Here is a 22,719-nt window from a genome sequence, read left to right on the forward strand (position 1 = left end):
GGTTCTTAAAAAGAAAGCTTTTAATTAAAGAAAGAAAAGGTAAAAATTATCTCTGTAAAATCAGGATGGAAAATGCTTACAGGGTACTTAGATTTATATAGCCTAGAGGGACTCCCTGCCCCCTAGCCTGAGATTCAAAGTTACAGCAAACAGAGGTAAAAATCCTTCCAGCAAAAGACACATTTACAAGTTAAGAAAACAAACATAAGGCTAATCCGCCTTGCCTGGCTATACTTACAATTTTGAAACATGAAAGACTGATTCAGAAAGATTTGGAGAGCCTGGATTGATGTCCCGTCCCTCTTAGTCCCAAGAGCGAACAACCCCCAAAACAAAAAGCACAAACAAAGACTTCCCTCCACCAAGATTTGAAAGTATCTTGTCCCCCTATTGGTCCTCTGGTCAGGTGTCAGTCAGGTTTACTGAGCTTCTTAACCCTTTATAGGTAAAAGAGACATTAACCCTTAACCACTGTTTATGACAGTTGCCAAGAAGGCTAATGGCATACTGGGCTGCATTAGTAGAAGCATTGCCAGCAGATCGAGGGAAGTGATTATTCCCCTCTACTCAGCACTGGTGAGGAGACATCTGGAGTGTTGCACCCAGTTTTGGGCCCCCCCACTACAGAAAGGATGTGAACAAATTGGAGAGAGTCCAGCAGTGGGCAATGAAAATTATTAGGGAGCTGGAGCACATGACTTATGAGGAGAGGCTGAGGGAACTGGGATTTTTTAGTCTGCAGAAGAGAAGAGTGAGAGAGGATTTGATAGCAGCCTTCAACTACCTGAAGGGGGGTTCCAAAGAGGATGGAACTCGGTTGTTCTGAGTGGCGGCATATGACAGAACGAGAAGCAATGGTCTTGAGTTGCAGTGAGGGAAGTCTAGGTTGGATATTAGGAAAAAATATTTCGCTAGGAGGGTGGTGAAGCACTGGAATGGGTTACCTAGAGAGGTGGTGGAATCTCTATCTATAAAGGTTTTTAAGGTCAGGCTTGACAGAGCCCTGGCTGGGATGATTTAGCTGGGGTTGGTCCTGCTTTGAGCAGGGGGTTGGACTAGATGACCTCCTGAGGTCTCTTCCAACCCCAATCTTCTATGATTCTATGGGTCAGACCAATGGCCCATCTAACTCAGTATCCTGTCTCTGACAGTGACCAGTACCAGAGCTTCAGGAGAAGTGTACAGAACAGGGCAATTTAGAGAGATCCACTTGTCTTCCCTTCCTGGTTTCTGGCAGTCAGAGGTTTAGGTTTGCCCCAAGCATGGAGTTACATCCCTAACTATTGTGGCTAATAGCCACTGACGAACCTATCCTGCATGAACTTTAGTTCTTTTCTGAACCCAGTTATATTTTTGGCCATCACCACATCCCATGGCAACGAGTTCCACAGGTTAGTTGTAGGTTGTATAAAAAAGTATTCCCTCTTGTTTGTATTAAACCTGCTGCCTATTCATTTCACGGCGTGGGCCCTGGGTTTTGTATTGTGGGAAAAGGATAAACACCACTTGCTTATTCACTTTTTCCACTCCATTCATGATTTTATAAACCACTATCATATCCCCCCTTAACCATCTCTTTTCTAAGACGAACAGCCCTAATCTTTTTAGTCTCTCCTCATATGGACGCCATTCCATACTGTGGGTCATCTTTGTTGCCCTTCTTTGAACCAGTTCCAGTTCCACTCTATCCTTTTTCAGATGGGCCACCAGAGCTGAACGCAGTGTTCAAGGTGTAGGTGTGCTATGGATTTATATAGTGCCATTATGATACTTTTCTGTCATATTTTTGATCCCTTTCCTAATAGCTCCTAACACTGACAGCCTTTCTGACTGCTACTGTGTTTTCAGAGAACTGTTCATGATGACTCCAAGATCTCTTTCTTGAGAGATAACAGCTAATCCAGAACACATCTTTATATATGTGTAGTTGGGACTTTCCCCCCCAATGCACATTCTTTTGCATTTATCAATGTTGAATTTCATCTGCCATTTTGTTATCCAGTCACCCACTTTTGTGAGATACCCGTGTAACTCTTAGCAGTAACTTTGGACTTAATTATCTTGAATAATTCTGTATCATCTGCAAACTTTGCCACTTCACTGTTTACTCCTTTTTCCAGATCATGAATGAGTATGTTGAATGGCACAGATCCCAGTACACATCCTTGGGGGACCTCCGCTGTTTACCCTTCTCCATTGTGAAAATGGACCATTTATTCCCACCCTTTGTTTCCCTGTCTTTTAACCAGTTACTGATCCATGAGTGGACCTTTCCTCTTATCCCATGACTACTTAGTTTCCTTCAAGAGCTTTGGGTAAGCAATCCTGTCAAAGGCTTTCTGAAAATCCAACTATATCAACTGAATCATCCTTCTCCATATGTTTGTTGACCCCCTCAAAGAATTCTAACAGATTGCTGAGGCATGATTTCCTTTTACAAAAGCTGTGTTGAATATCCCCCAACAAAACTTGTTCATCTATGTGATTTAGGGTGTCTCGATTTTGGGGGATCTAAATTTGAGATGCTCTACAGGATCTTAACTGCAAAAACTGCTGAGCTCCCCATTTCTGAATAGTCAGACCCTAGTGCTAGCCATCCCAAGGCACTTCACAGACACTGGATATGAACATTGCTCCACTCAGCATGGTTTGAAAGGACTTACAAACTTTATTTTGTTTTGTGACCTCAAACCTGCCATCACATCATCATGTGTCTCTGGAGGAGTCATCCTGGTCTAATCATGTTAAAAAAATCAACTCTCTCAAAGATGCACAACATAGCATAACAGATCTGCCAACAAGTAGGGAATTTTACATGTGTGAACACCAATGTTGAGGTGCAACGGGGCATCTTATGGATGGAGCATGAGTATATGAAGGGGGAAGCCTCCGAGACCAACTTGTAAATTATAATTAATATAATGAGGCTTTAGTCCTGACTCTTCCATGGAATATTAGCCAAACACAACAGCAAACAAAAATGTTACATTTTCCTCCAACAAACTGCAAGGGTCCCAAGGAGATTACAGCAGCATTGCAGCCACCGTAGTTAAACAGTTCTGCCCCCCGACCCTCCCTCAACAGCTATGCACATCAAACTACCTATGTGGATGTCACCTGTGTTATCTGCCATTCAGCTGCCAAATGTTTCCTAAAACTCACAGTGATTAACTCTTTGCACCATCCTGGTTCATCTTGTTCTACTTCAATGTGCTCCCTTCAGCTCATTCATAACAACCACACAAGTGGATTTCTCTAAGAGCTCAAAGACTGAATAGGGACTGATCCGGTACCTTACGCTCTGCATCACTAACATAGCATGGGCCAGGATTCCAAAGAACCATGCATACAAGGCTTGACCCTTTTCTTGATTAATTTTAACTTAGTTAATGTTAATGGGAGCTGCTGGCTACTCGGTATTGTGAAAAATCAGGCTGTGTATTTAGGTGCATAAATGTGGACTGAGAAGACTAACTTTAGACACCTATTTTTCAAGTTCTGGCCTTTGTCTTTTCCTCCACTCTCTTGTTGAGAGCGGATGCTTGTTGTGTGTATTGTGATTAAGTTGCTCTTTTACACATTTACCTTCTGCTACAATCGGCCAACTTCTACCTTTTCTGCTTTTCTGGCCTGGGATTAACATGATCTAAAGCCAAAAATACTCCTTCTTTGAGGGAGAAGCTAGAGTTCAGGAGGAGAAGAGCTGAAGATTTTTTTGGCTTTATTTTTCTATATTTTCTAGCCTTTTTACTCTTCTTTTGCCTTCTTGGGAGGGGAACAATGATCACTTGGGGCTTCCAATCACAGAGATATGGCAGAGAGGGAGCCCTGAGCCCTTTTGTCTAATATGAAATCGGAAAAGATGCTTGAGGCATACATCCAGGAAAGAGCTCAGATCTACCTCTTGGGAAGAGAGTCTGCAAGGATTCCTTGCCAAGTGACTTTACCCACTGGAGAACCCAGGAGATAGCCCTGGAGCTTTTGCAATGTAGGATGGATTGGGCAGGGAGATTTTTGGACTTACCCCTACAGAATCCTTGGCTGGAGAGGATGAGCCAGCCCACTGAGTCTCAAGTACTGAAGAGGACTGACCTGTCCCCTTGGAAGTATCTCCTGCAGAGTCTCTGTTTTTTTGTTTTCGTTTGGTTTTTTTGAGGGACAAGGGGGAATGCAGAGGCCCCAGCAAGCCATCCAAATATGCGGTCCTTTGCCATGGCCAAGCACGGATCCACAAGCTGGGAGCATTTGTGGATTGTGGCAAAATACCCCTTCTGTGGCTCCTGAGAGCATCTGTTCATGGGTGGAGCAGGTTGTAGCCCTGGGCATGCTCTGCCAAGCTATGTGGAAGAGTCTACTCACCACAGACACATTCCCTCGTGGCTGGGCGTGATGCAGGGGCTCTTCTCCTTCGGCGCCCCCTCCCTGCGCTGATCTGTCTCTTCCTGTGACTTGGCTCTTCGGCCAGGTCAGTAACAGTCCCACCCTTTCTGGCATGCCAGTGGTTCAGCCCAACTTCAGGCTTTTTGGGCCTGCCAGCCCTTGGCCCCAAGTTCATCATGCCCCCTGCCCCAGTAGAGGAACCCAGGCCCACCCTCTACCCTGGGTTGCAGCCTCCGGGGCTCTGTATAAAGCAGAGAAGGTCGGTTCAGACCCCCTGCGGTATATTTGGGCTGCTTCCTACTGTAGCCCATGGCTGGCCTTTTCTCACAGTTTCTGGCCCGGCTTATTCTTCTGTTGGTCCCAAAACAAAGGGCAGCCCAAACTAGTTATGAGAGACAAAAAGGCCCTGTACCAGGCCTACCTGTCCCAAGGAGGCTCTAGTTAGGTTCCAGCCCCAGCCAGGCCTTCCTTCCTTCACAGGACTAGCTCAGAAGGTCTACTCCCTCTCCCTGTCAGCCATCACTGAGCTGCCTTTTTCCTCTCTCCTGCCTCCTGCACAACACCTTGACACCTTGTACAGGTGCAATGAGTGGGGCTGACTGGGGCCAGAGGCTCTGATTATCCCCTTTCTGGTCACTGCGGTCTGTATACTTCATCACAAGCTGGGACTGCAAATTCCTTCAGTTAATACTCTCAGATATCTTAACAATATTCCTGTATTCTGAAATGCTGAGCCTTTACCTTCCTCTTCTGTCATTTGGGCCTTGTTCTGATGTATCTCTAAAAACCTTATGTTCTTCTTACTTGATAAAAAAAGAGGAGCTAGGAGAGGAGACAAAGAAGCAATTGGTTTTTTCCATGGGAAACCAATTTCAAATCCTCAGTTTATGACCCTGTCGGCTAAGTTACCTATTCCTCCCTCCCTCACCTCCATAGGATGCGGAGGATGAATCTGGAGCTGAATAAGGATACTCAGACCAGCTTGAGTTAGACGCAAAGTGTGCGCATACTCTGTGTACGTTTTCCTCATGTGGCTCTGCTCCTGTGTAACTCATTCCCTACCTAAGATGCTAATTTGGGGCCTCTCTCAAGCAGGGACCGCACGTCTGCTAAAACCTGGCCAATTTTTGTGCAAGAGAGAGATGTGGCAAATGGAGACTAGGAGACCAAACACAGAATCACAGACTTTAAGGTCAGAAGGGACCATTATGATAATCTAGTCTGACCTCCTGCACAACGCAGTCCACAGAATCTCACCCACCCACTCCTATATCAAATCTATGTCTGAGCCATTGAAGTCCTCAAATCATGGTTTAAAGACTTCAAGGTGCAGAGAATCTTCCAGCAAGTGACCCGTGCCCCATGCTGCTCATTTCCACTTGTGATCTAAACAACATTTGAAAAAACGGTAACCCACCTTTTAGTAACTGTTGTTCTTCGAGATGTGTTGTTCATGTCCATTCAAAGTAGGTGACTCACAAGCCTAACTTTAGGAGGTGGGATCGGAGATCACTGCTGACTGTAGAACTGCACGCCCGAAGGCTGCGTCATCCCTCGCCTGGTGCGTGATGGCATAGTGAGATGAGAATGTGTGGATGGAGGACCACGTGGCCGTTCTACAAATCTCCTGAATCGGAACCTGAGCCAGGAATGCCGCCGAGGAGGCCTGTGCCCTAGTGGAGTGGGCAGTGACCGGAGAGACAGGGATCTTAGCTATGCGGTAGCCTTCCCGGATGCAGGTCGTGATCCACGAAGAGATTCGCTGAGAGGAGACGGGGAGCTCCTTCATCCTTTCTGCCACTGTGACGAAGAGTTGAGTCGAGCATCTGAACGGCTTGGTATGCTCTATGTAAAAAGCCAAGGCCCTGCGGACATCCAGGGAGTGTAGCCTCTGCTCTTTGCTGGAGGCGTGTGGTTTCGGATAAAACACCGGAAGAAAGATATCTTGGCCCATGTGGAACTGCGAAACGACCTTGGATAGGAAAGCCGGATGAGGTCTAAGTTGGACCTTGTCCTTGTATAAGACTGTGTACGGGGGCTCTGACGTTAACACTCGAAGCTCCGACACCCGTCAGGCTGAGGTGATCACCACCAGGAAGGCAGTCTTATACGATAGGTACAGCAGGGAGCACGAAGCCAGAGGCTCAAAGGAAGGCCCCGAGAGGGCGGAGAGGACCAGGTTCAGGTGCAAAGCAGGGGTCGGCTGACACACATGCAGGAAAAGCCTGTCCATACCCTTGAGGAAAAGCCCAACCAGTGGGCTCGCAAACACTGAGGCACCCCCCTCTCCCGGATGAAAGGCGGATATGGCCGCCAAGTGTACGTGAATGGAGGAAAGGGAGAGGCCCAGTTGTCTTAGGTGAAGCAAATAGTCAAGGACAGTGGGAATTGGTACCCCCAGAGGGTTGTGACCCGCTGACCCGACCATACAGAGAAGCGCTGCCATTTAACCAGGCAGGTGGCCCTGGTGGATGGTTTCCTGCTACCTAGCAGCACCTGCCTGACCTGCTGGGAACACTGCACCTCCACCGGGTTCAGCGATGGTGCATCTAGGCTGTGAGGTGAAGGGACTCAAGGTTCAGACGGTGGAGTGAGCCCAGGTCCTGCGTGATCAGGTCCAGGAGGAGGGGCAGCATCAGAGGAGCCTGAACTGACATGTGCAGGAGTGACGTGTACCAATGCTGGCGTGGCCACGCTGGAGCTATCAGGATTACCCTGGTGTGATCCTTGCGAATCTTTAAAAGCACCCTGTGTATCAGGGGGATCAGAGGGAAGGCATAGAGCAGACCGCCCTCCCACGTCTGCAGGAAGGCGTCCGACAGAGACCTCCGACTGCAGCCCAGGAGGGAGCAAAACCGTCAGCACTTCCTGTTTTCCCTTGAAGCAAACAGGTCTAACCAGGGAAAGTCCCAGAGCTGAAAAATTGAGCGCACCACATCCCATCGGAGGGACCACTCGTGACCCTGGACCGAGCGGCTGAGAGTGTCTGCCAAACTGTTCTGCTCCCCCGGAAGACAGAACGCCGTCAGGTGAGTGGCATTGTGAACGCAGAAATCCCACAGCACGAGGGCTTCCCTGCAGAGGGGAGATGAGCGTGCACCCCCGTTTGTTGATATAAAAAACTGCCGCTGAGTTGTCCGAAAGGACTGAAACGCACCTGCCGGCCAGGTGAGACCAGAAGGTCAAACATGCCAGGCGAACCGCTCTCAGCTCCCTGATATTGATATGCAACTCGAGGTCCTCCAGTGACCACAAGCCCTGCATCTTGAGGCATCCCAGGTGTGCTCCCCAACCTCGATTCGAGGCGTCTGTAACCAGGGAGAGGGAGGGCTGTGGGGCAGCAAAGGGAACACTCCTGCAGACTTCCCGCGGGTCGAGCCACCACCGTAGCGAGCTCAGCAAGCGGGGAACGGACACCACTGAGTTCAGGGGGTCCCCGACCGGGCGATAAACTGTCACCAACCAGGACTGCAGCGGGCAAAGCTGGAGTCTGGTATGGACCACCACATAGGTGCACACCGCCATGTGGCCCAACAGCCGGAGGCAAACTCGCGTCATGGTAACCGGGGTGCGGTGCAGTCTGAGGATGAGCTTGGAAATTGCACGGAACCTGGACTCCTGCAGGTACGTTTTGGCGTGGGTGGAGTCCAGAACCGCTCCTATGAACTCTATTCATTGCATCGGAGACAGGGTGGATTTGGCTTCGTTCAGAAGGAGGCCAAGATTGAGAAAGGTCCGCCTGATGAGCAACACCTGGGTCTCTATCTGCTCCTTGGAGCGGCCCTTTATGAGCCATTCGTCCAGGTAGGGGAATACCTGGATGCCCCGCCTGCGCAGGAAGGCGCCACTACCGCCATGCACTTCGGGAAGACCCTGGAAGCAGCTGACTGGCCGAACGGGGGCATCGTGAACTGCAGATGGACGTCGGCCACAATGAATCTGAGGTACCGACGGTGTCGGGGGATTACGGCAATGTGGAAATAGACGTCCTTTAAGTCCAGGGCAGCATACCAATCTCCTGGATCCAGGGAGGGGATAATCGAGGACAGGGAGACCATGCGGAACTTGAGTTTTCGCACAAACTTGTTCTGGCGCCGCAAGTCTAGGATGGGTCTCAGGCCCCCTTTCACCTTCGGTATTAGGAAATACCGGGAGTAGAAGCCTTTGCCCCGAGCTCCCGCGGGACTTCCTCCACTGCCCCTGCCTCCATGAGGGACTTCACTTCTTGAATTAGAAGTTGCTCGTGAGAAGGGTCCCTGAAGAGGAACAGGGAGTGGGGTTGATGGGGTGGAAGGGAGGAGAACTGGATAGAATATCCCCTCTCTACTGTGTGGAGCACCCATTTGTCCGACGTAATTTGGGACCAGGCATGGTAGAAGTGGGACAGACGTGACCCAAAGGTAGGGGTGGAAGGATCCAGAGTCTCTATCGGTAGGTCATCCTCGACTGTACCATCAAATAGGGGGTCTAGGCCCAGATGGTGGTCTGGACTGGCTAGACACCTGGCCAGAGGGGTGGTGCTGGTGACACCTCCTGCCATTTCTGCCCGCCTGCGCCCCAACTCCTGGTGAGTCTGTGGTTGGTATAGGCGAGGGGCCGCCTGCGGCCTAAATTGTCTGCGCTGGGTCACGGGGGTATGCAAGCCCAGTGAGCGAAGCGTGGCCCTCGAGTCCTTTAAGCTATGGAGACGTTTGTCTGTTTTCTCTGAAAATAGCATCTGTCCTTCGAAGTGGAGGTCTTGAATCATCTGCTGGACCTCACAGAGCAGGCCCGAGACCTGGAGCCAGGCTCCCCGCCGCATGACCAGGCCCACGGCCAGGGTGCGCGAGGCTGAGTCCGCCGCATCTAAGGCGGCCTGGAGGGAGGCTCGAGAGATCAGTTTGCCCTCCTCCACTAGGGCCGAAAACTCTGATCTCGAGTCCTGAGGAAGGAGCTCCGCAAACTTCGACATGGCCGAACACGTGTTGTGGCCATATAGGGTTACTATTGCCTGTTGATTGGCAAAGCGGAGTTGGAGAAACCCCGTGGAGTACACCTTCCTCCAAAGAGCTCAAGTCTTTTTGCATCCCTGCTCTTCGGTATCGACCCCTGAAACCCTTGACACTCCTGCTGGTTAGCCGCGTCTACGACCAGGGAGTCAGGGAGAAGGTGGGTGTACAGGTGTTTGTGCCCTTTAGAGGGGACGAAGTAGCGCCACTCCGTCCTCTTGGCAGTAGGAGCCAATGAGGTTGGTGTTTGCCATAGGGTGAGGGACGTATCCGCTATCGTCTTTATCAGTGGGAAGGCCACCCTGGATGGCCCTGAGGGGGCCAGGATGTCCACTACAGGGTCCACATCCACTTCGATCTCCTCCGCTTGGATTGCGAGGCTTTGAGCTGCTCGCTGAAGCAATTGTTGGAGGATTCAATTGTCCTCTAGGGCCGGTGCTGCAGCTGTGCCCGAGACTGCCTCGTCCGGGGACGACGACGAGGAGATTACATGGAACGACCCTTCCTCCGGTGCATGCAGCCCCTCAGGGTCCTGCGGCACACGGTATTGAGGTTGCGGTGCCGGTTCCGAGTCTAAATGCGGCACTGCGGCCGGTACCGGGGTCGCCAGTGAGCGACTTGGTGTATCATGCGGTGCCGGCGGAGCCCAAACTGGAGCCGCTGCTGGTGTCGCTGCCCGATTAGGGGGTGCTGAACCTGACAATGGCACACCCCTGCCCGGCGATAGTGATGGTGGGGGAGGCAGCTGCGCTGGGGCCATCGATGTCAACGACACCGAAGCCGACCGTGATCGAGGGCCAAACGCCTGGCCTACCGACTGATGGTAGGCCTAGGGAGTCCAAAACGGCCACTGCAAGGGCGGCTGCCATTGTTGCTGCCACTGCGGGTAACGTTGGTGGCTCACCCCTGAAACCGATCTCCTGCTCCGCGACCAGCTGGAGCAATAGGAGTCTGCCTCTGAGTCTGAGGTCTCTAAGTAGGAGGACCTGGGGGGAGCAGTGCCCGGTGCCGAAGGAGAGCGGTACGGAGGCGGCAGGGAGCCTCTCCTCTGGTCCGGTGCCGCCTTCACAATGCGGTGGGGGGAGGGAGGTGACAGCATGGCCAGCTTGCCTCTAGACTGTACTGGTGGACGGACCACAGTAGGCAACTCCCTACGATGTGGGGAGGCCGGTCCCGGGAGGCCCATTAGGTCTGAGGCCGCCTCGAACACCTCCGGCATCGACGGGGGGCGTATGTCTCCGCTGAGGTCTGGGGAGTTAGGCTGGTCCGGACTCGACTGCCCTCTCTGTGGTGCGGGAGTCGACAGAACCGCGGAAGGCTGTAGTCCCGCCTGTCCGCTTACACCCGCGGACGGCGTCGGCCTCAGATTCTGGTGGGGTGACCGATCCCTCACCGGCTTCTTTCTCTTGGCGGGCACCGGCGAAGGTGAGCGGTGCCGCACTGAGGCTGACTTCCTATGACCCGACTCTGTCCGGTGCCAGGTTTTCGACAACTTGGGCTGGGCCCTAAGTCCTGATGTCGATGCCAGGGCACTCCGCACCGAGGACGACGTGCTGGGCCTTGCCTCGGCTGGCTCTGGGTTCAAGGGTGGTTGCAGGGCCGCCTCCATCAGGAGGACTCTAAGTCTTTGAGTCCTGTCCTTAAGAGTTCGCGGGTGGAAGCCTCTACAGATAGAGCACCAGTCCTTTTGGTGACTCTCTCCGAGGCACCTCAAACACGCAGAGTGCGGGTCACTCTTGGGCATGAATTTCCTGCAGTCCTTGCAGAGTTTGAACCCGGGGGACCCGGGCATGCCCCAGCGAGCGACGAAGACTCTGGGAGGGGGACCCCCAACTATGAAAAACTATATACAAAGATCTATCTAACTATAATATGACTGAATACATGGACTAAATAGTAAGGATAGGACACTGCCAACTTGCTACGAAAGAGAAGTTCCAGCTAGCCGTCACCGGCGGTAAAAAGGAACTGAGGGGGTGGAGGGTCGGCGGGCCCCTTTATAGGGCGCCGTGATGGCGCCATTCCAGGGGGTGCCCAGGCCGACCCTACGGACGCTGCTAAGGGAAAATCTTCCGGCTGGCATGCACGTGGCGCGCACACACCTACTTTGAATGGACATGAACAACCACTCGAAGAAGAACCTAGGACTCCAAAAGTCTAGTGGACTAATCCACCTTTCTACTAAGCTCCCTTGATCAGCTGGCTTTACAGAATAGAAGAGAGTAAACCTGATAAGATTAGCCATCTGTATCATGGTCAATTCAAATATACAGGAAACCTAGTCAAAAATACTAAGAAAGAAAGAATCATGACATCTAACTTTTACTAAAGTTAGAAACTTGAAGCTTTGTTTTCTTTTAATGAAATATAAACAGCAGTGGAGGATATTTTAGGTAGCTGGCTAAAAGGTGTTATGAGGACAAAGCTTTCTAGATATTAGAGATGGGAAACACCTAATCAGCCGCAGAGGAGATTCCTCTGTGGTCCCCAAACAGAGGATGCATCAGCTATTAACCTGGTATGTTTGATCTTAGTCAAATGGCCAAGGTACCATATTATAGTTTTTAAAACTTCTGAATAGTTAGTCTCATTATGTTTTACCATAAATATTTTAAAATCACCCCTTCCCTGAAAACTATGTTAATTACAGTGCAGACTTCTACATTCTCTATTAATTTCTAGTGGTTTTCAGGGCAATTGCTCTGGAATACTATGACATTTCTATTGAAATCTATTAGTTTAATCTGTATTAAAGTCTACAGGGCTTTTCCATAAAGTAAAGATTATATCTAAGCTGAGTGTAGTTTTACATTTAAAATATCCTTTAGGATCCCATATTCTCTAGAGGGCCTTTGTATAATGGCAGCTGCAAGTTCTGAAGTGTGAAGGGAGAACCGCACCTGAAAGTGATGCTCTGTTATTTTGATTTTTAAGGACAAAATCTATTTTAAAATATACATAACAGTAATTTGAAGTCACAAAGGCATTTTAAAATGTATTTAAATTCAATTTATTTAAAACAATTAAAAAAATACTTAACAGTTACCTCACACTCCAGTTATCTCTCACACACACAATTGCATTTCTCAAATAGTTTGAGAAGAGAAGAGAAGGCACCCACACTTGGGGGGCTACTGTCTTGGTCACCTATCCCTCATGGATCATGATGACTGTTAGCGAAATATATGCCATGTGTGTTTATGTATCAAACAGAGAAGTGTGTGTGTATGTACATAGTTGCAATCCATCTGTGATAGACCAGTGAACTCCAGTGCAAGTGAGCGGACGCACACCCACTGGAGTTCACTGGTCTGTCACAGGTCAAACGGGATGATCTCTAGGGGACTCTGTTTTTTCTACAATGCCCTCACTGTAGTTCCTCGGCACTGATGGGTTGGTGGCAGTTTACGTTTGGAGGGGGGAGGGGAGGCTTTTCTTTGTATAACTATTGTGTTTTACGCATTATGCACATGCTCTCTAAGATGTCGAATCAGACATCTTACAAATCAAAATATCACACATACACCCCTCTTGCCCTCACCACAAGTGCTGCTACTTGAGTATATTAGTGAAATAGTATTTTGGGCCCAATCCTGTCACACTCATTCCTTTCTTGGGTAGTAATCCCATCAACTTCCACAGGCGTTTAGCCTTAAGGAGTATAGCTGGATCAGGCCCTCAGTGTATTAGCATGTGCATATCTACCCCACACCCAGGATTGTTACACTAGTATGTATCTGTGAATTTGACTGCACGTATGCAAATTTAACACACCCACAGGTACATTTACATCTGAATTCTACTACTCTTCACTCATAGAAGTGAGAGAAAAAGATAGACAGACGTGTCCCTCTTTGTGCTAAGAAATACCACGTGATCAGAATGCCTACAGAAACAAGCAATAGCGTCAACCAGCAGCTTTATCCCAACATCCCAAACTACCACCACAAACATTAACTCACCTGTGGGATTTTCTGTTAGCCTCCACTTGCAACCTGAACAGTCTGCTGCTAGGAAGCCTGACAATAAAATGCAAGTATAAAATGCTGAACAAAGGGCAAAAATATCGCAGGGGGATGGTATTACCAGAATAGCCCATGTATGGACAAGAAATATGCCCTCTTCACTCCACTTGTGAAGGACAACAACTGAACAGAAGTCATTCTTGCCCTTCATGGAATTAAAAGCCATATTCAGTGTCCACATATGGAGTATCACCAAAATATTAGATACGCTAGACTATATATTTCTAACTATATTTTACATTACATAAACAGTTTAGGGGCAGGAAGTGTGCAATTATTACTGATCATCCCAGGTATTAATACTCCCTTTAGCAGATCATTAGTGCAAAACTTTTCACCAGAAAGGAGATTTCATGCTAATATTTAGATCAGTGACATAATCAGACCACAGAAAGCCTAACAGGCAGGGGCTGCCGCATGTTCCTAACAGCCACGGTCCCCATCTGTTAATGATCTCCCCTCCACTCCCAGGGAAAGTGTGTGTGTGAGGTGAAAACGAAACAAAACACAAAACAAAACAAAACCACACAGACACACGACCAAAGATGGATGCCAAACTGGGACTTTACACATCCCAGAGCACTAGGTCAGAGAGTTCCTAAAATCCAGGTTCTCTCCCCATCTCACCCAACAGTCACTTAAAAAAAAAAAAGATAAACTAGTCTGAAATTATATTTTTGGGTTACAACAGACTTAAATCTAAATGTGTTTCAAAAGTCAGGGTACACTTCACACACTAGGATCACATATGAACACCAACATTAACACACACTGTCGAGCACTTAATACGTGAAAGTACAAAGCAACTATTGTTCAGGGAGTAGAGTAATATGTAACCAGATATTCTCTGGGCTCATCTAAACGATGCCTTTCCGAGCATTTCACTGGCTTGTTCAGTAGTGAACTGCTAACACACAGAGCTACATTCATGGCTGACAAACAGGCCAAGATATGCAGGTTCTTTTCTTCACTCATTTTTGTGTGTGTTAGGAATGAAGTAAATCTGTCTTCATCAGTGCAACAAGCTCATGTCAACCGTTCGTTATGATAAAACACTGATTAAGTGAGTGCCTACGACTGCTTTTACTTAGAACCCCATTTTGGTGCGGTTTCTTAGGCCAATCCAATGGTATATGATTTCAAAGGCAGAAGAGGGATGCTGTAAAATTGCTATCACGAGGTTCTGTATTAATCCTCACTCAATATCTATGAGATCAAATAAGGTTTTCCTGCCTGTACTGCAAATTCGGTGTGGAATCCAAAAGTGCAGCTGGGGCCTGACTCTTCGGTCCCCCTTCCGCAATAAAGGACAATTTTGTCTGTGGAACATGAAGGTGAGTGAGATAACATCTTTTACCTCACCAACCTTGTCTCTCTAACATCCTGGGACCGACACAGCCACAACACCACTGCATACAACTGTGGAGCATGCAGCAGCCTAGAATCTAGAATCACTCTCATGGAATTCTACCAGCTCCGTGGGTGTCTTCACTCAGGAACAAGTGTGTTCTTTGGAGTTAGCTAACTGGAGTCAACTAACGTGAAGTAAAATTCTAGTGAAGGCGTGATATATAAATGGCTTTGTCTTCACTAGGACTTCGCTTCATGTTAGTTAACTAACTCGAGTTAAGAACACACTTTTTTCCTTGTGAAGACAAAGTCACTGAGAGAGTCCAAGCTTCTTCTCTTTTCTCCTCCAAAGTAACACCTAACCCTAACGCCTACGCCCCCTGCCTCCCTTCCAATAAAACATTCCTGCTACAATGACCACACTCTGCTCTTTGTTCTGTTCTGTTCTGTGCTGGATTGTCACAGGCTAATCTTTCACTGCCTGTAGACTGTACATTTTTAGGGCTGGAACCTGTTAACTGTTTGGCACACATCACCCACTGTACATGTCCTGTACACCTTCAGCACTGTAAGCAATAAATCAGAGTAAACACATGACTCAAAGCCATAGTAGGTGTAGCATAAGGGACAATTTTTACAGTCAAAATTTTTAAAAAGCATTTTTTTGCATTGCATCTTTGTTGTGTAGATGGTGGGGGCTATTTCTTTTTGGTATGCTACTACCTCTGGCTGATTACTGCTCTTTAACTCTGCACATCTATTGATAAAAAACGGTTTACAGACTGGGACTGGTGACTAAAATGTACAACATTTATGTGTCATAAGCCATAACACAACAGGTTTTACTGAGTGTGGTTAGCTAGTATAGTACTGAGATTCTTGGGCGCATGTGCACCTCAAGTGGGATCCACACAGACAAATACTCAAAGAAAAATTAAGCAGCCCCTTCCATAACAGGCCTGTTTGTTCTCTACCTCACGGCAGTAGTTCTGAACCATGGCTCCACAGATGTGTTCCAATGGGTACTCAGCTCATCTAGATCAGTATTTCTCAACCAGGAGGCTTCAACCACTGGCAGGGAGGGCAGTGTGGGACAGGTTTAGGGGTGTCGCAAGTGCAGGGCTGGCATTAGGGGTGGCAAGCAGGGCCCCACAAAGCTAAGTTACATGCTTCAGCTCTGGGCGGGGGACTTGGGCTTCAGACAAGGCTCACAAGTGAAAAAGAGGCACAAGTATCAGACTAACATGTAAGTACAGTATTTATATTCCAATTGATTTATTTTATAATTATACGGTTAAAAGTAGAAACTCAGCACTTTCTTCCGTACTAGTGTGCTGTGACTCTTTTGTATTTTTATGTCTGATTCTGTAGTTTTTAAGTGAGGTGAAACTTGGGGTATGCAAAACCACTCCTGAAAGGGGTACAGTAGTCTGCAAAGGTTGAGAACCACTGCCTTAAGGGACAACAGAACAGGTTAAAAATTCTGATTGATACATGAACGGAAAGAAGTAACTCCCAGTTTGAAGAAATAATTCTGTTGTAAATATTGATAGGTAACATTTTCAAAAGCTTCTTAGAAGCCCAAGTTCCATTCTCAAAAGTGAGATAGCACATGCAGAATCCTAATTCTTATAAACTTTCATTTAGACTTCCCAAGTGCTGTCAGATTCGAAATGGGACTTAAGGTGCTTTTGAAATTCTTACCTGAGAATCTCAGTACACATGCATTTTGTAAGATGACACATTGTGATTTAAAAGCTATCAGTGGGTTAAATTCATTGAGGATGTAACTGGACAGCTCCATTGACTTGTTGACTCCAGTGACTTCAATGCAGTTGAACCAGAGCTTAGACAAAACAGTCTACAACAAGATCACTGCCAATCTGGCTTGACCTATACTGAAATAAACACCCATGATTTCAGAGGTTAAGGGGCAACAGAGCCATGAATACAGCTGCAATTAAATATATACGTTTACATTTTAAAGTACAATGAACACACAGTTTTATGCACATCAAACGGCATCTGCTAGAGCTTGAAAATACACAGAATTTGTTTTAGCAGGGGAGAAATTGGACATCTCAGGGGAATAGGAAATAAGAGCCTTTCACTGACAGGTCTCCTGTTCAAATCTGTCCTAGCCAGTCGTGACAGATGGTCATTTCTGAAGGCTGTTCAGTAACTTATGAACTGAGGGACTGTCTTAGTCAGTTTCCTAGTGGACAACTTGTCCATGTCACAAACACATGCTGTTGGCATTTTTTGGCAGATCCAGTGGAGAAGCAAAAGATTATAGAGGCAGGTAACAACTACTCTCTACCTGATAAAAGAAGCTTCTTCCAGAAGAGGGTTGAATCACATCAATGGGATCATATCTAGGAAAATCATGCTGCAGCTGCCGCTGTAACACCTATTCTCAGAGTCTCAGCAACTGAAGATTAGACAACTTAGTTCATGATTGCCTCCTACACTTTGTTCCTTGTAAGCAGGATCCTATGAATATTTACTAAGCTTCCCCTGGAAGATGCTTTGAGTTTGATGACTTAAATCACCAGGGGAGGTAGAGATGAGGAAACTAAAGGATCCTCAGAACTCCAAGACCAAGAGGATCCACACTCATCCTCTCCTTGAAAAGGGAGAGAAAATGACTGATCTATAGACCAGCTATGGGAATAGTAAATGGTGCCATGATTAATTCTGAACAAGTTCCAAGCTAATGTCCTTTCTCTGGGTCTCCCAGTGTGTCTGTGCTTTAGCCTGGGAGCTCTTGGAGCAAGGACTTTCTATCAGCACAGGGCACGCTGTCAGCACCTAATTGGTACAAAATCCAAGATGCTGTGTGTACAGCTGTTATTTCGTAGAACATTCTGGTCTAGGAATAGCAGCTAGTGAGTAGCCTCCCTGGCAGAGAGGGCTATTTGAGAGTCCACAGAAGAGTTATGTAGGATAGGAAGTTACCTCAAGAGTTATTTTTGCCCAGGAATAAAGGAAGCCAAAGGAGTCCATTCTCAGTGGGGTGAGGATGGAGTCAAATTCAGATCTAGGCTCCTCCCTCCCCCCCACTTTACTGGAAAAGATCCAGGGGAAACAACCTCAGGAGCAATCACTTTTTGCATCTTGTAATTTATTTTGCAGATTGACACTGACTCAGAACCCCTTGCGCCCTCTCCACTATGAGAGATAAAGGGCTGCATAGTGACATCTGGAACTGCTCCAAACACACTGCCCTCCTGATGGACTTGCGGAGCCAAGTAATTAGCACCCCTGTGCCATTTTGAAGTCTTATTTCCTGTCCAAGAGTGTAGCACGCGCGGCAGCCTGAGCCCCGAGGGGAAGACAGGCTCTGGGAAGGGGTTTGATTGGCTGTGTCGTGCAGCCACGGATAGAATGCATAAAGGTGGGTGTGCTGCAGTAGAAGTAGCCGCCCCGAATCTTGTGTTCTCATGCCAAAGTCTGCAGTGCAGAAAAATAGGCCGATTCCTCTTGCAATCTTCCTACACAGCTGTTTACTGCCTGCGGATTACTGCAGTCACAAGAGCTGCTTTACAGCAAAGCCAAGCTGTCTTCATGTGCTGAGAAGGTCACTGGGAAGACACCAGGCTCAAGAGAGAAACATGCTGCCCTCCACAGGGCAGCTGAGGGCATGATTTGCTGCCAAAGGCAACAAGGGGCAGCAACATGAACATTCCCCTCCTGGTCACAGGGCAAGAGAAAAATGGCTTCACATTCAAGCCTGTCATTATGACCCACCCAATGACAGCAGAGAGCAGGTATTGGCCACCGATGTCAGTCTTACCCCATTCATTTGCTGGGCTGCAATCTGGGGTGGGGGTGGGGGGAGGAGCATAAGAGGATGGATTACCAGGAAGTGACGGACTGGTCAAGTTGGAATTTGCCTGTGGCTATTTCCAATTTGCATTTAGGATTTGAAAAATCCTATCAGGTGACTGCTCCATAAGATCTGGGTACTCTATCTTCAGCAGAGGCCAGTACTGAATGATTCAGACAAAGGCCACACACTGTGGTAACTAGCCATGCTGTACACTGGGGTGGCAGAACATTCCTTCCTGACCCCTGTCATGATCTGCTGGCACCTTGAGGTACGAGCACTGATTACTCCTTTCTTGGCACGAGTAGCTAGAAATGTTATCCAGCCCCTTTTCAAAGCCAGCAATGGCGCTTGACTCTTTAGGAAATAGTAGGGTGACCAGATGTCTGGTTTTTAAAGGGACAGTCCGATTTTTTGGGACTTTTTCTTATATAGGCACTTATTACCCCCTACCCCCTGTCCCATTTTTTCACAGTTGCTATCTGGTCACCCTAGGAAATAGCAACCAAAGGATGAAAGTGATACGTTTTATAAAAGCAGAAGCACAAACGTCTTGTGTGACCGGCTCATAAAATTAATTCCAAACACAGGCTGCCTTCACCACTATGCCATGCACAGAGTTTTAGGGCCCCACCTCTAACCCTTAACTCACTGGAGTACATCCATGGACTACAGTGAGATAGCCCACACTGAGATCGGGCTCTTAGTTAAGTCCTAGGGGCACAAGATTTTTAAATCAGTCTGTGCGGCAAAGATCTGATGAAGGCTACAATGACTGGGTCTGACTCCACTGTGAAGGAACTTCAATTAACATACATGTCAAGGCTATTCCTCTCTTAAAGGGACAGATGTACAAACACGCTTCAGTGCTTGAAATTAAATTAAACAAATGTATTTGGGAAAGCCCCTGTTTGCAGCTTAATTTACAAGGGATTTCTTCTGCCTGCAGGGGAAGTTTATGGGAGGAACAGTCTCACTTCGTAAGATGCCTTATATAGTTACAACAGCTTGCTGGGATTTGAGCCAGCTTCCCATTTGGATCAAATTGCATCCCTCTCCCACTGACATCCATTAAGAAAGAGCTCAAAGCTGCCCTCAGGTTAGACTATGTTTCTTCTACCAAACCCCCCCCCCTTAACATTTTCTAATGGACTCTTCACTCTTTTCCTAAAAACAGAGGATGCCCAAACTTTGTCCAGCTAATAGCCATGTGGGCAGCCTGCCAGGATTCTGAGAGCCAGGGTCTATTTGCATCAAAAATTTCAGAGTGCAGCCAGCCTCATCAGTAACATAGAGGCGCAGAGCACAGAGGTGGTAGAGCCCCTTCTGATCGGAACCAATTGAGGGTAACCACAGGCTGCACCACGGTTATACCTCGGCATCACTTCAGTCAACCCTGCCCTCAAGGGGAGAGTATGGGTAGAAAAATGACAATGCAGCCAAGGGTGTACAAGGCCCAGAAGAAGGCCCCCAACATGAAAAGAAAATCTGCTTCTCCCAGGAATGAGGTCAGCCACCATGGAGCCTGAAACTGCACCAAAAGGAGCAGCAGCAGGTGCTACTTCACTCTCCTCTATGCAGGACCCAGACACCAGAGGATCAGCAGGGATCAGAGAGCACAAGAATCCACGTCCCCCTCTTGTGGGCTGGCACTCCCATAGATACCTCACCAGCTGTCTGTTCATGGAGGCAGCTTGGCTGGGCCCCTGAACAAGGGAGGGGGCTACTGCAGCACTTGTTCAAGGCTGCCTGATGAGTGATGACAAAGGACGGTGAGCAAGGAACTTCGGACAGTGAGAGTGGTGGAGAAGACTGAGTGAAGGGGCACGTTTTTGCATGGTGGCTGCTATCAGAATGAAAGCTCTTTGGGGGCAGGGACTGTGTCTTCCTACATGTTGGGGGAGCCCTGAGCACATTCTGGGCATTGAAACAAGCAACAAATATATGTTTGTAATCACATTTGGCATTAGAGTCAGGAACAGTGCCCCCTCTTTCCTAAAAGCGCGCAGAGCAGAGAGAGCTTGGCGGGAATTTAAGGGGCAGCTGATCTTGTTCTGCTGCCACGGTTAGACAAATCCTGCTCTGAACTTGTCAGCCAAGCAAAATGACTGTGGATGCCACTGTTATGGGAGAGGGAGGGAATGCCCCACTGGCTGCTTTGCTGACTATAACTATGTTTACAACAAGGCGCAGTGCAGTCCAAGCACTGTAAAGCAAATTGCCCTTCGTTATTTAATTAGTGCAGCTCATTGGGATGACACCATCCAGCCCCACCATTGTAGGGAAGCCGCAGCAGTACAACCCCTTCTACATCGCTGAGCACTTACAGCTCCCTGTGGTCACAATTGCCTGAAAATGGACCCACTCAGTCCTGGGACTGGGATGCTCAACTGAGGGACTTTTAAATTTTTTTTTAAACATTTGTCCATCTAGCTGTGTGTGTCATATGACACCACTTGGCAAGAAATGCCAACTCAACCGTCTATCATTCCCCACCCCCAAATAAGGTTGCTCCCTCATAATCACTCCTCCTCAGGCAAAAGTCAGAGACTGACTAGTCAAAGTTGCCTAAGTGTGTTAGGCACCCAAATCCCATTGTAATTCAACAGGATCTGGACACGTAACTCTTTCAAGCAACTTGGAAAAATCACAGCGCTAGTGACACTGGGTGTATCGTCACTAGGAAGAAAGGCGTTGCGCTGAGGAGCCAGAACTCTTTCTAGCGTGATCACACAGAAATGGTGGTTACATTCAGGGTGTGGGAAGCAGAATGGCTTTTAAATCTCCCGGCAGAAATGAAATCCACAAGCTGTGATTTTTAAGATACACATAAAGTTAGGGGCCCAAGTAGATGCCGATGTCTCGTTGATATCAGTGTGCTCTCTTCAGCTCAGAGCAAAGGGGAACATATTGCAGTGATGATGAACGAGGCGGGCTGCTGTCTATTTCTTTAAATGTAATGTTAATGCCTTGTAATCAGCTTTAATTTTTAAACAGACCCAGCCCGCCTGTCCATTTCCCCTAATTCATGACACGTGGAAGGTAAATGGCCCTGTGCTTAAACCAAGGCAGCATCAGCTGTGACAGCTGGAGGGACTAAGTCTCAACTGTCTGATAATAGGAGTGGATGTCAAAACTCTTTGTGGTGGCGGGGGGGGGGAGGAAGAGAGAGGGCAAGGGAGAAGCAGGGCCGCCCAGAGGATTCCGGGGGCCTGGGGCCATCGGCAGCAGGCAGCTCCAGTGGACCTCCCACAGGCGTGGCTGCGGAGGATCTGCTGGTCCCGCAGCTCCGGTGGAGCCCGCAAGCACGCCTGCGGGAGGTCCACCGGAGCCGTGGGACCGGTAAGCAGCAGGAGGACCACCGCACGGCGAAATGTCTAGAGCCGGCCCTGTTCGGCGGCGGGGGGTCCTTCCGTTCTGGGACCCGCTGCTGAAGTGCCCCGAAGACCCGCGGTGGGGGGCCCCCACCGGCGAATTACTGCCGAAGCAGGACCCGCCGCCGAAGTGCAGCCGGCTCTTCGGTGCTAATTCGGTGGAGGGGGGCCCCCGCCGCGGGTCTTCGGGGCACTTCAGCGGCAGGTCCCTGAACGGAAGGGCCCCCCACCACCGAAGACCGGGTTGCACTTCGGCGGCATGTCCCGCTTCAGGGGTAATGCAATGGCGTGGGGTCCTTCCACCCCGGAGCGGAAGGACTCCCCCCGCCAGCGAAGTCCGGGAGCGAAAGAAGCTCCGGGGCCCGGCCCCGCAAGAGTTTTCTGGGGCCCCCGAGCGAGTGAAGGACGCTGCTCCAGGAGCCCCGAAAAACTCTCGTGGGGGCCCCTGCGGAGCCCGGGGCAAATTGCCCCTCTTGCCCCCCCCCCGGGCGGCCCTGGGGAGAAGGGAGGTAGGGGAGATGCTACAAGATCATCAGGGAGTTGGGAAACAATGTTTTCAAACAAGGTATATAGTTCACTGTACTGATGGGAAAGTCTGAAAGGGGACACACGAGGTGGGGGCAGGCAGGGTAGCCTCCCCAGATTTGCTGCTTGGCTTGTACTGAGCATGCTCAGTAACACTACTGAAGCTGGCTGCCCTCACTCCACCCCCTACTATTGGCAGGGCATGGGCTGCCCCAAAGATACTAGAGATGCTCCAAGCAGCGTTCAAG

At 48.7% G+C, this 22,719-nt stretch overlaps 1 protein-coding gene across 2 annotated transcripts in view; it reads right to left on the reverse strand.

Moving 5' to 3' along the window:
• Positions 1 to 22,719, reverse strand: part of NRF1 (nuclear respiratory factor 1) — a 131,491-nt gene that overhangs the window by 12,040 nt on the left and 96,732 nt on the right. The window contains exon 11 of one of the 2 annotated variants that reach the window (XM_030581115.1): positions 13,331 to 13,387. The exons of the other annotated variant lie outside the window; for it this stretch is intronic. Coding sequence (XP_030436975.1) covers positions 13,331 to 13,387 — 57 coding nt within the window. The remainder of the gene's footprint in view (positions 1 to 13,330; positions 13,388 to 22,719) is intronic. 2 annotated transcript variants of the gene reach the window in all.

The sequence above is a fragment of the Gopherus evgoodei genome, chromosome 1, assembly GCF_007399415.2.
Source record: "Gopherus evgoodei ecotype Sinaloan lineage chromosome 1, rGopEvg1_v1.p, whole genome shotgun sequence".
NCBI classification, from domain to species: Eukaryota; Metazoa; Chordata; order Testudines; family Testudinidae; genus Gopherus; species Gopherus evgoodei.